Source organism: Panthera uncia (genome assembly GCF_023721935.1).
Source record: "Panthera uncia isolate 11264 chromosome A3 unlocalized genomic scaffold, Puncia_PCG_1.0 HiC_scaffold_11, whole genome shotgun sequence".
NCBI lineage: Eukaryota > Metazoa > Chordata > Mammalia > Carnivora > Felidae > Panthera > Panthera uncia.
This window is the reverse complement of record NW_026057578.1, coordinates 29,556,169-29,568,430: the sequence shown is the minus strand read 5'-3', so window position 1 is coordinate 29,568,430 and position 12,262 is coordinate 29,556,169. Positions and strand designations below refer to the sequence as shown.

Below are 12,262 nucleotides of genomic sequence, written 5' to 3'. Positions count from 1 at the left end.
CCTGTGAGGGCTCACAGCCTTCTTCCTATCCAAATCAGGCGCTCTGGGGGGTGCTAGGACATGGCTCCAAACAGGGGTTTGGAGACCCCTTTCTGCTAGGCCCTTCCAAAGCAGCCCTCTTACCTTGCCCATCACCACCTCCTGGTAGGCAGGGCCTGGGCTGGGCCCCTTTCCTTCTACCCAGTGTGCCCCCACAAGGACTCGGGCTGGGGCACAGGTGGGAAGGGGGCCAAGGTCTGCTTCTCAGCCAAGTCTCTCTGCACCAGGAGGGTTGGCTTCCTGTCTGGTCTCCAACCCCATCCCCAAACAAGGGCCGCACAGCTCTTTGGGCATCATAGCTGCCTCACCACCCCAAACCTTTGCAGAGGCCATTTTTCCCTCCCTAGAATACTGTCCCTCCTCCTCACTGCCCATCTAAAAGTTCCCCAGCTGAGTATCACCTCTCCTAGGCTTGTGGCCCTTATTATCAGGGCCACTGCCCTAGACTGCCCTGCGACAAGATGGGAATAGGGGATGAGCTGCACCAGACAGCTTTTGGGTATCAGTACGTAGGCAGTAAGTCAGCAAGGTATCCAATCAGCAGCCTCCGCTGACTGTTCCCACGAGTGTGTGCATCTGTTTGTGTGTGTGTGTGTGTGTGTGTGTGTGTGCGCGCCAATGACTGTGTATGTGTATGTCTATGTTCATGTGTTAGGGTGGTTTTAGGGATAGTTTTTTAGGTAGTTTTTAGTTTAGATAGTTTTTAGGTAGTTTTGTGTGTGACTGTGTCTTTGTCTCTGTGTCTCTTATATACATGTGTCACTGGGTCTTGTGTCTTCGTGTGTGTGTGTGTATTTGTGTGTGTGACATGTGTGTGATGGGGGCTATCAGGCCTTCATATCATGCCAGAGGCTGAGCAAAGCCTGGGGTGGGGGTGGAGGGGTTGAAGGGGCTGCAGGTGAGTGTATGAAGGCAAAGGGTCTGGCTCCTCAGGCACAACCTGTCTCTTGTTTTTCTTTTTCTTTTCCACTGCAGTTTTCTTCCATCCCCCACCCCCAGCTCTACATGTTGGCTCATCTCTGAGGGTCACAGCAGCAGGCTCTGAGCAGGAGTGAAGACTCATGGTAGGGGGTCCTCAGCCCTCACATCCTCGTACTTGGCCTCCTCCTTCTGTTCCCCCCCCCCCCATTTCAGGCCCCCTCAGTCTGACTTGGGAGTTACAGGCCCCACCCTTGGGCAGCTTCCAGTCTGACAGAAGAGAAGGACAGCAAGGAAGCCCAGTGAATCCTCAAATTCGAAAATATTTGATTCAGTTGCCAGCAGCTTTGGGCCCAGGTGGGCATGCACAAGGATCCTGCAGAGCCCTTGCATTTAGTATCTTTTCTGTGCCCTTGCAACACCCTCCTCTCTCTCCCAGTGCCATCGTGGGCCCGCCCACTGACCTCACCGGCTTTCTGCTTCTCTGGGGAGGGGGGCAGCTGGAGGAAGGATCAGCCTCTGAAAGTATCCTCCCAGGAGCAGCTTCTCTCCACACCAGGCCTTCCCCTTCTGACCTTGGCTCATCCATTCTCCAGAGGATGCCACCATTTCCAGCCCCCTCCCTCCAACACATCTCTATTGTGCAACTGGAGGTGACTTTCCAAAGTGCAAGTCTGGCCCCATCGCTTCACCAGTTTATATTCTCTGTGGCTCCCCATCACCAAGTGATCCAAGGTGTGGACTGCCCTTGGTTGACCTATCAAGCTCCCCTTCCCAGACCTAACTTCCAACCTCTTCTCCTGCCCCTCGAACACAAGCTCCAGACCTTTGGTCCACCTGGGCCAGGCCCCACCCCTGACCTGCTCAACAACATTCTTCTTTCCCTTGAGCCCTCGGGGAGAACCTGGTCCCTTGAACCCTGCTGTGGGTCCTGTGTCAGTTTGGGGAGCCCCCAGCCCTGGTCATCACTAGGCGGGGCTCTCAGGAAAACTGTGGGTTGAGAAGGCAGAAGCAGGGCTCTCCTTTTCCAGTGCCCAGCACCCGACCTGTCATGGCAGACCAGCAGGCACTTTTAGGGCTGGGGGGGTCTCAGTCTCCCCTCCCTCCTGCCCAGGCCCAGCTGCTTGCTGTGCCCCAGCTTGGGGCACACACATGCACACCACACCAGTGGGAGGGCAGGTGCCTTGGGAAGGGTGGGCAGAGGCTTTTATTCACCAGTAGACCCTGGTGACTGAACCTCATGGTTTGCTGGTGCCTGGCTGGTACCTTACCCTGTCACCAAACCTTTTTGGGGAAGGGTCCTTCATCCTTATTCTACAGAAGAGAAAGCTGAGGTGTAGGGAGAACAGGGTACTGCTCCATTCAGACCCAGTGGTGGATTCAGGGCCCGTGCCCTTGCCTGTGCAAGGAGGCTGGCAAGGGAATATGGTACCTAGGCAGCCAGAGAGGCTCCCCAATGGTTTTCCAGCCCTGCCTGCCCCTTCCCAGGGACAGGAGGTGGATGACTCTTGGGACAGAAGCCTCTAGAGTGTTCCTCTACCAGATTCCTGAGGTGACAGCTTCCTTCCAGGAATTACTCCGCCTGACCCCACCCAGCTGGACTTCCTCTCTGTGACCCACAGCCATGTCATTTTCCTCATTGGAGATGGGAGTGTGGGAGGCCCAGGCCATGGTCAGCTTTGGAAGTGCCCTGCCTCCCCTGTTGTAGGGGCAACTGGTGCCTCTTTTTCCATAAAAAGAAAGCCCTGGGGTCCTACCTTCCTGCTGAGCTTCTCCAGCACCCTGCCCCAGATGACACCCAAAGGACCAGAATCGGCCCCATTCCCGGAACTCTGCAGGAACACTGTCCCACTTGTCGCCCCATGTGCAGTGTGATGTATCAGTGAGTACATCGGGAAGACTTCTTGGAGGAGGTGACCCCTGACCTGAGCCCTGAAGGACGACTGAGAGAGTTATCCATGTGGAGAAGTGGGAAGGACATTCCAGGAGGAGGAAATAGTGCAGATAAAAGCAAGGGGGGGGGGGCGGGGGACGGGGGGCGTGCAGAGAGAGCAGGAGGCAGGATGGAATTGACAGACTCAGCTTGTTTCACTTGGGCATCTTGTTTGGGATCTTTGGTTTCTACCAGACCACTGAGAATTAAGCTTCATTGTGCATTCTCTCTGCTCACCCCTTTCCTTAGCTTGAGTGCTTCCTCCTCTTGCCAGCTTCTATCCCACAGAATTGCCCCTTTGCTAGTGTTCTGTGAGCGTACAGAAAAGGGCTGAGAGTCTAAGAGAACAGGAAATGTTGGGGAAAGATAACACTTCCATTTCAGTCATGTTAAGCGGGAGGAGACTGTGCAGTTGTCCTTTCCTCCCACATCTATTCTCTTGTTCTTAACAATAGAATCTTCTGGGTGCCTGGGTGGCTCAGTCAGTTGAGCATCTACTCTTGGTTTCTGCTCAGGTCATGATCTCCCAGTTCATGGGTTCAAGCCCGTGTTGGGCCCTGCACTGCCGGTGCAGAGCCTGCTTTGGATTCTCTCTCTCTCTCTCTCTCTCTCTGCCCCACCCTTCCCTCTCTCTCTCTTTCTCTCTCTCTCTGTCTGCCCTCCCCTGCTCATTCTCTCTCTCTCAAAAATAAATAAACTTAAGAAAAACCCCAAACAATAGAATCTTCTCTTTTTAGCCATGCACATGGCCACCCAGCATAAAGAGATTTCCCAGCCTTCCTTCCTGCTAGGCGTGGCCATGTGATTAAGTTCTGGCTAATAAGACATAAGCAGAAGTGATATGCCATGTCTTCCAGCCCTTAAACACTGGTGGGTGCCTGTTGTTCTTTGTTCCTCATTCTGCCTTTCTCTCCTGGAGCACTGAAGGGATAACTGGAACTCTCACCACCATTTTTGGGACATAAAGTTGAGGAACACACCCCAGTGGTAGCAGAAAAGGGACCTGCAGAGAGACTGGCACGTGAGCAGTATGCCCATGCCAGCCCAAGGCTGTGGACGTCTGGACTTTTAATGCAAAAGAAAGAAACTCTTGCTTAGGATGCTGTGTTTTCAGGCTCTGTTGCTCATAGCAGAATGTAATCCTATCTGATTTGCCCCCAAAGAGAAATGTTGACTAGGCAGTTGGTATATAGATCTGGAGCTCAGAGCACAGTGTGGGGTTGCGGGTAGAAATTTGGCAGTCATCCTCATGGACGTGGTAATGGAAGCCATGAGAGTGGATGAGATCACCCAGGCAGAGTGCGCAGTGTGAAAGAGAAAGGAAAGGGCTTCCTAGGAGGCAGCCCATCCCACCCTTTTGCCCACAAAAGACGATTCTGGCTTTGCCACTCAGTTTCAACATCGTATAAGGAGGGTTCTGCCTCCCCAGAACACTTTTTGGGTTTTATGATGCAGAATCAGGATGGAGGGAGGCTAGGGGAAAGGTAAGAGGTGTATGGACAGGGCTTGGGGAAATTGTTTTGAGATTTTCGAGAGAGAATTGTAGGAGCAGCTATAGTGTGTGGCAAAGTGGGTGGAAGACGAAAGGAAAGGGGTTTCATAATGTGTTGCTATAACCTAAGTATCCCTTTCATGATATTCAAGAAAACACGCAGAACTTGAAGTTTGTTGAAATTACTTTTTGGTTGCTAGACTGGATCTCTTCTGTCATAACATCACCCAGAGACTGGTCCATTCGCATAATGGGTTTAGAAGGATTACACAAGTATCATTAGGGGCTCCTGGGTGGCTCACTCAGTTGAGCGTCCAACCCTTGATTTTGACTCATTTTCCCACAACCATGGGATCATGACCTGAGTAGGGCTCCATGCTGAGCGAAGAGCCTGTTTCAGATTCTCTCTCCCTCCCTCTACCCCTCTGCCCTGCTTGCGCTCTCTGTGAAAAACAACAAACAAAAACCCACCAATTACAGCAGTGTAGGTAAAGAAGAAGCTTATGCCAAGGGCACAGGGTTTGTATGTTGTAGAACCCAGGGGCAGAAAAGGGTGTGTCTGGGCCTCACAAGAGTCTGGAACAGGAGCTGGAAATATGCCAGTAGCCAGGGAGCCATCACCTGGCCACTTTCCTCCCCCTGTGGCTACAAGGACTGTCCTCTCTGTTGCTCTCTGCATATCTGCTGGATTCTTCTCTTGTTGTAGATTGCCTTTTTAAAAATAATTAATAGGGGCACCTGGGTGGCTCAGTCGGTTAAGCGTCTGACTTGGGCTCAGGTCATGATCTCATGGTTCTTGGGTTTGAGCCCTGCATCGAGGTCTGTGCTGACAGCTCAGAGCCTGGAGCCTGTCTCCCTCCCTCTCTCTCCCCCTCCCCCACTTGTGCTCTTGTCTCTCTTTCTCTCAAAAATAAACATTAAAACATTTTTTTAAATAAATAATAATTAGTAGATTTGGGCTACATTTTAACTGAAGTACGGTTGACACCCAATGTTACATGAGTTTCAGGTGTACAACACGGTGATTTGGCAAGTCTAGAGCTATGCTGTGCTCACCGCAAGCGTAGCTGCTGTGGGTCACCCTACAACGCTATTACCCTACCACTGGCTGTATTCCCTATGCTGTACCTTTCGTCCCCGTGACTCACTCATTCCGTAACTGGAAGCCTGCACCTCCCACTCCCCTTTACTCCTTCTTGCCCATCCCCCACCCGATAGATTTTATTTTTAAAACCAGTTTCAAGTTTACAAAAATATTGAGCGGAGAGTACCGAGTTCCCATATAGCCTTTCCTGGCACAGTCTCCCCTACGTTAACCTCTTAGATTAGTTGTAGTGAATTCGTTGCAATTCATGAACCGACATTGATACATTATTAACTAAAGGCCATAGGTCACATTAAGGTTCCCCCTTTGTGTTTTACACGTATAGGTTTTGAAGAACACATAATATCATGTATTCGTCATTACAGTATCATGCAGAATAGTTTCAGTGCTGTAAAAATCCCCTGTGTTCCACTTATGTATCTGTGGAAAACTTGGCAACCACAGGCAAAAACATTTTTGCCTTTTCTTGAATGTCAACTAGTTGGAATCATATAGAATATAGTCTTTTCAGACTGGTTTCTTTCACTCGGTAAGAAGCATTTAAGTTTCCTCCATGGCTTTTCATGGCTTGGTAGCTCATTTCTCTTTGTCACTAAATAATATTCCATTGTATGCACATAACACAGTTTATTTACCCATTTGCTCATTGAAGGACATCTTGGTTACTTCCAGTTTTTGGCGATTATAAGTAAAGCTGCTAGAAACATTTGCATACCGAGTCTTGTGTAGACATGTTTTCAAGTCAATTGAGTAAAATATCTAGGAGTGTGACCGCTGGGTCATATGGTAAGACTGTGTTTAACTTTGTAAGAAACCGCCGAACTGTCTTCCAAAGTAGCTGTGCCATTTTGCATTCCCACCAGAAAGAATGGAAGTTCTTGTTTTTCTACACCCTTGTCAGCATTTGGCTGTTGTTGGTGTTCTGGATTTTGGCCATTCTGACAGGTATGTGGTGGTATCTCCTTGTCATTTTAGTTTGCAATTTCCCAATGACGTATGATGTTGAGCATCTTTTCACATGGTCACTTGCCATTTGTGTATCTTTGGTGGATATCTGTTCAGATCCTTTGTGCATTTTTTAAAGATTTTTTAAAATTATTTTAAGTAATCTCTACATCCAACGTAGGGCTTGGACTCATGACCCCGAGATCAAGAGTTGCAAGTTTCACCCACTGAGACAGCCAGGTGCCCCTTGTTGTGCATTTTTCAATGTTTGACTTCTTATTGTTGAGGTGTAAGAGTTCTTTGTATATTTTGGATACACGTCCCTTATCAGATCTGTGTTTTGCAAATATTTTCTCCTAGTCTGTGGCTTGTCTTTTCATTCCCTTAACAGATTGCCTTTTATTTATTTTTTCTTCTCCATGCATGTGAGCATTCCTGAATTTATCTGTCCTCCATTTCAGCTACAAGCAGAAGCCAAGTGGTGTCGCTTAGTCCTGGTTCCAGATTTTTGAGAGACACTATTATTTGACCAGTCTGGTGACGTGAGAAATTAATTACGGCTGGATGGTGGCGTGGTGGCATTAAGGTAGCTGGAAAGGAGTCTGGGAAATGCAAATGTAGTTATTCAGCCTCTGTAGTAAGGTAGACAAACCAGAGGGAAGTAGGAGTGGTACCGAGTGCCGACCCTTCATAGGAACATAGGACACAGAGCGAGGTGGGTGGGAGGGGGTCTGATATGGTGTAGTATATGGAGGTAAAGAAATTCAACTGGTAAAGGATGGGACAAAATGGAAACAAAATTTCCTACACCAATTCCACTCCTCAGAACTTTTCCTATTTTTAGATACTCCAGAGTTTTACCATTATAGTTCTAAATTTAGTAACTCAAGAATATCTAATGATACCTCATCACCAAAGCAAGAATTTGGTTCTTGCTCAGTTGGTTAAGCATCCAACTCTTGGTTTCAGCTCATGTCACGATCTCATGGTTTGTGAGTTTTAGCACTGCATCAGGCTCTGCATTGATGGTGCAGAGCCTGCTTGGGATTTTCTGTCTCCCTCTCTCTCTGCCCCCCCCCCCCTGCTCATTCTCTATCTCTCTCTCTCAAAATAAATAAATAAACTTTTTTTAAAAAGCAAGAATTTAAACCACACTATCTCCCATCTCCACCCTTGCCCACTTTCTCGGTTCTGGTTCCGTTGGCTACACTATGATCACAGTCTCAGGTTGCTGTTATTTATAGTTCTGAACAATTTATATTCAAAACTTAGTTCCTCTTTACTCAACTTCAGACAACTTCTTGAGCCCCATCACTATGTAAGGCTAACTAGCCTTCCTTCCCCACCTCCTTCTAATTTCTGTTGGTTTTATCTTCACATTTCCATGGTCAAAGTTTATAACACTTACATTCTGTTTTGTAATTATAGCGAAATCTCCCATTCTTCATCTTCAGGGTGATTCTGAAAACTGAAAATCAGCCAATTTTGTGATTGTATAAACATTATTTACTACAGAACCAAATAATGAGATAGCTCCATTGAGCCGGAAATGTAATCCCATTCCTTCCACCCTATGCTGCTTGAAGACTCGCTGTCTCCAACATCAAGGTCAAGTGGGTTCTCTTTTCTTACACTCCACTGGTTGCTCAAAATCATGCCTCACATGTGTTTGCTTTATATTCAGTCCCTGGAATAGATTTTGTTGTTTCTGGTTTTCTAATTGCTTTTCTTTTTACTTCCAGAGAGAAGAAACAGATGTCCTTACCATTATGTTACCACAGAGTCTATTTGTCATACACACTTTCCCATGCCTGGGCCCTTTGTCTGAGTAGTCAGATGTCGTGGCTGTTGGTGTGTTTATCCAGCACTCCTTTCCCCTCCCCCTTTCTTTTGGTGAACTGCTGCTTCTCCAGTCCAGTGTGTGATCCCCCCCCCCCCCAATTGCTGTGCCTTAGGGGTGGGCTTGTACACCATCACAAGATGGTGACTCTTCTGAGGGCTGGAAACACATCTGAGACAAGTGTGATTGGAGTCTTTCTATAGGATTTGACAAGTGGATATTGGGAAAGGGAAGCACTCACTCCTTTAGCTTCAGGTAAGGTTTGATCCAGAGACTGCGATGATGTCATCAAGGACAGAGGGTCACTGTGTATCTTTCCTCTACCCTCAGTGTTGTCCTCATCCCCTGGCTCCTCAGAGTGGACTGTCATCAGCAACATGTTCCTCTTGTGTATAAAATGGGGAGGGGGGGCACCTGGGTGGCTCAGTCAGTTAAGCGGCCGACTTCGGCCCAGGTCACGATCTCGCGGTCCGTGAGTTCGAGCCCCGCGTCAGGCTCTGTGCTGACAGCTCAGAACCTGGAGCCTGTTTCAGATTCTGTGTCTCCCTCTCTCTGACCCTCCCCTGTTCATGCTCTATCTCTCTCTGTCTCAAAAATAAACATAAAAAAAAATAAAATGGGGAGGGGGTGGACAATTCCACCTAATCCACAGGCTTAAGAGTATAAGAGGAAAATGAAAGGGTTTTTTTTGTTTGTTTTTAACCAAAGGTAGGGTGAATTCGTTTTGGACACCCAAACCACAGATGTTCACACTCCTTTCTATTGAATTTGTTTTTATTTCAATGATTCTATTTTAAATTTCCAAGAATTATTTTATGTTTTTTTTTTTTTTCACAGCTGCCTCTTTTTGTCTTAAGAATAAAATGGAATTATGGGGCTCCTGGGTGGCTCAGTTGGTTAAGCATCTGACTTCAGCTCAGGTCATGATCTAGCTGTCCGTGGGTTCAAGCCCTGCGTCAGGCTCTGTGCTGACAGCTTGGAGCCTGGAGCCTGCTTTGGATTCTGTGTCTCCCCCTCTCTCTCCCCTCCCCCACTCACACTCTGTCTCTCAAAAATGAATAAACATTTTAAAAAATTTAAAAAGGAATATAATGGAATTAGAGTCTTTTTATAAGTTCTCTTTTGTTCTTTTTTTTTAATGTTTATTTATTTATTTATTTTTGAGAAAGAGAGAGAGAGAACACAAGCAGGGGTGGAGCAGAGAGAGAGAGGGGGAGACACAGAATCCAAAGCAGGCTCCAGGCTCCAAACTGTCAGCACTTAACTGAGCGAGCCACCCAGGCTCCCCCCTCTTCTGTTTTTTCAATTATGTATCCTCTGGGATCAGTTTGTTCACCTTTTGTTTAGTTTATTGAAGAGGCAGCATAGGAAGCAGCCCAAGTGTCCATTGTAGACAAATTGATAAAGTTGTGGTACATAGGTACAATGGAATGTTATTCAGCCATAAAAAAAGAATGAAATCTTGTCATTTGCAGCAACATGAATGCAACTGGAGAGTATAAGGCTGAGATAAGTCAGTCAGAGAAAGACGGATAAATACCATATGACTTCCCTCAGATGTGGAATTGAAGAAACAAAACAAGCAAAGAAAAAAAGAGACAAACCAAGAATCGGACTCTTAACCATAGAGAACAAACCGGTGATCACCAGTGGAGAGGTGGGTGGGGCATGTGGGTAACGTGTGAAGGAGATGTCGAGCACACTTATCTTGACGAGCACTGAGTAACGTATAGAATTGTTGGAATATTGTATTGTACACCTGAAGTTAATGTAACGCTGTGTGCGAACGATACTGGAATTAAAATAAAAAAGGGGCGCCTCGGGGCGCCTGGGTGGCGCAGTCGGTTAAGCGTCCGACTTCAGCCAGGTCACGATCTCGCGGTCCGTGAGTTCGAGCCCCGCGTCGGGCTCTGGGCTGATGGCTCGGAGCCTGGAGCCTGTTTCCGATTCTGTGTCTCCCTCTCTCTCTGCCCCTCCCCCGTTCATGCTCTGTCTCTGTCTCAAAAATAAATAAACGTTAAAAAAAATAAAATAAAAAAGAGGCAGGATACTCTCAGCTGAGTAGTTCGGGGTGCAATACAGGAAACAGGCTACCTGGGTTTAGAGTCCACTTCTCTGCCCCTTACTAGCTGTGTAAACTTCAGCCAAGTTAATTTACCGGTCTGTGACTCAGCTTCCTTAAAGTGGAGGTGACAACAGCACGTGGCTCAGAGGGTCCTTACGGGTGTAAACTGGCTCGATGCTGCCAGGTCAGCACTCGATAGCGACTTGCTCTTCTCAATCCTCCTTTGGTTGGGTTTTCTCAATTGGCTGATAATGTCTGGTGGTCAGTTCAACTTTATGAGGGAAGGGCAGGGCTGACTGGGGTTGGCATGGATGGAAGGGATTTTCTCTGCCCTGAAGTGTTAGCAGTTGGGGGTGGAGAAGCACATATGCCTTCAAACTCTCGGGGAGCAGAAATGGGTGCATGAGCAGGACAGGAGAGCGAGAGGGTCAGACCACAGGCTCTGGGGCAACAGAATGAATGACAATTCAGAGTGTAGCTATGGGAGGTCACCTTGGGCGGGGAAGGGGGAGCACAGCCTTCAGCCACTGTCACTGCACTCACAGAACTGTTCTGACATTCCAGGCTTGGTGGTAGGCTCTTCACAGAGGCTGTCCCAAGGGCCTCAGGTTCAGAGTGGTTGAGCGACTTCCCCCTGATCACACAGCTGGTGAATGATATGTCTGGATTTGAGCTCAGCTCTATGTAAGGCCCAGCCTCGGAACCACTGAGCTACACGACTCCCACCTGTCCCCTGAAGATCTTTGGGCCAGTTGGGATTGAGCTGGCCGTACCTCAGACGTTGCAGTGGGATCTGAAAGGACAAAGGCAAGGAAACAGAGGGCTCTGGCGCCCTCTAGGGGAGATAGGGGGCTCTACGGAGATGCTGTCAAGGAGGTGGGCAGTTGGCCTGCGGCTGTTATCCCACCAGTTCCAAGGAATGGGTGATTTTTAAAAAAATGTTTATTTATTTTGAGAGAGAGAGAGATCAGGGGAGAGGCAGAGAGAGAGGGAGAAAGAGAATCCCAAGAAGGCCCCACACTACTAGTGGGGAGCCCAAGGCAGGGCTTAAACACAATGAACCATGAGATGGTGACCTGAGCTGAACCCAAGAGTCAGGTGCTTAACTGACTGAGCCACCCAGGTGCCTTAAGGGATGAGTGATTCAATTAGGATCCTGGTTGCTCCAAGAAAAGTCAGGGCTTCATCTCCCACCCCCCCTTCTACCCCCCCAACTCCTTAGTAATGAACCTCTAGTATTTACCTGGGCACATCATCTATTGGAATAAAGACATGAGGTCATGTGACTAACTTCTGGCTCACGTGATAGAAGCAGAAATGAAGGGTGCAATTTAAAGAATTGTCCTTAAAAGATGGGGGCATGACCTGTTTTGTTCGTTCCTCTATCTTGCTTTCTGGAATGCAGATATAACGGCTGGTGTCCCAGCAACCATTTTAGACCGTACGTGGAAGCAGCCCATTGAAGATGGCAAAGCAAAAAACTTAAAAGTGTTCTAGTTTCATGATTGTGCAGCTACCACATCAGCCTTGGACACCAACACTTACCTGAGGGAGAGGGACATACACTTCTATTTAAAGCCCTATTAACTCTAATTTTCTGCATTGTAGCCAAACTTTGTATTCATTAAAAAAAACATGCTTGCTTATTCCAGAGCAAAAGTAAAACACATTATCCAGATTTTACAAAGAGTAACCCCAAATGAAATAAATTCATTTATTAGCCAGATTTAATTTCACATTCAAAATTTCCCACTTCAAGCATTGCCACTAAAAACATACCGTGTGGCATCTCTTCTCAGGCTCTTTCCCAGTCCTGAAAGGTTCTGTTACCTTAGGATCTGTTATTCTCAGGACAGGTTTTTTTTTTTTTAATTTTTTTCAACGTTTTTTATTTATTTTTGGGACAGAGAGAGACAGAGCATGAA

General features: G+C 47.5%; 1 protein-coding gene across 1 annotated transcript in view; it reads left to right on the top strand.

Annotated features, from left to right (window-relative positions):
- The first annotated feature begins 500 nt into the window (after positions 1-500).
- Positions 501-12,262, top strand: part of SIGLEC1 (sialic acid binding Ig like lectin 1) — a 39,345-nt gene continuing 27,583 nt past the window's right edge. Inside the window, exon 1 of the mRNA XM_049649822.1 lies at positions 501-555. Coding sequence (XP_049505779.1) covers positions 501-555 — 55 coding nt within the window. The remainder of the gene's footprint in view (positions 556-12,262) is intronic.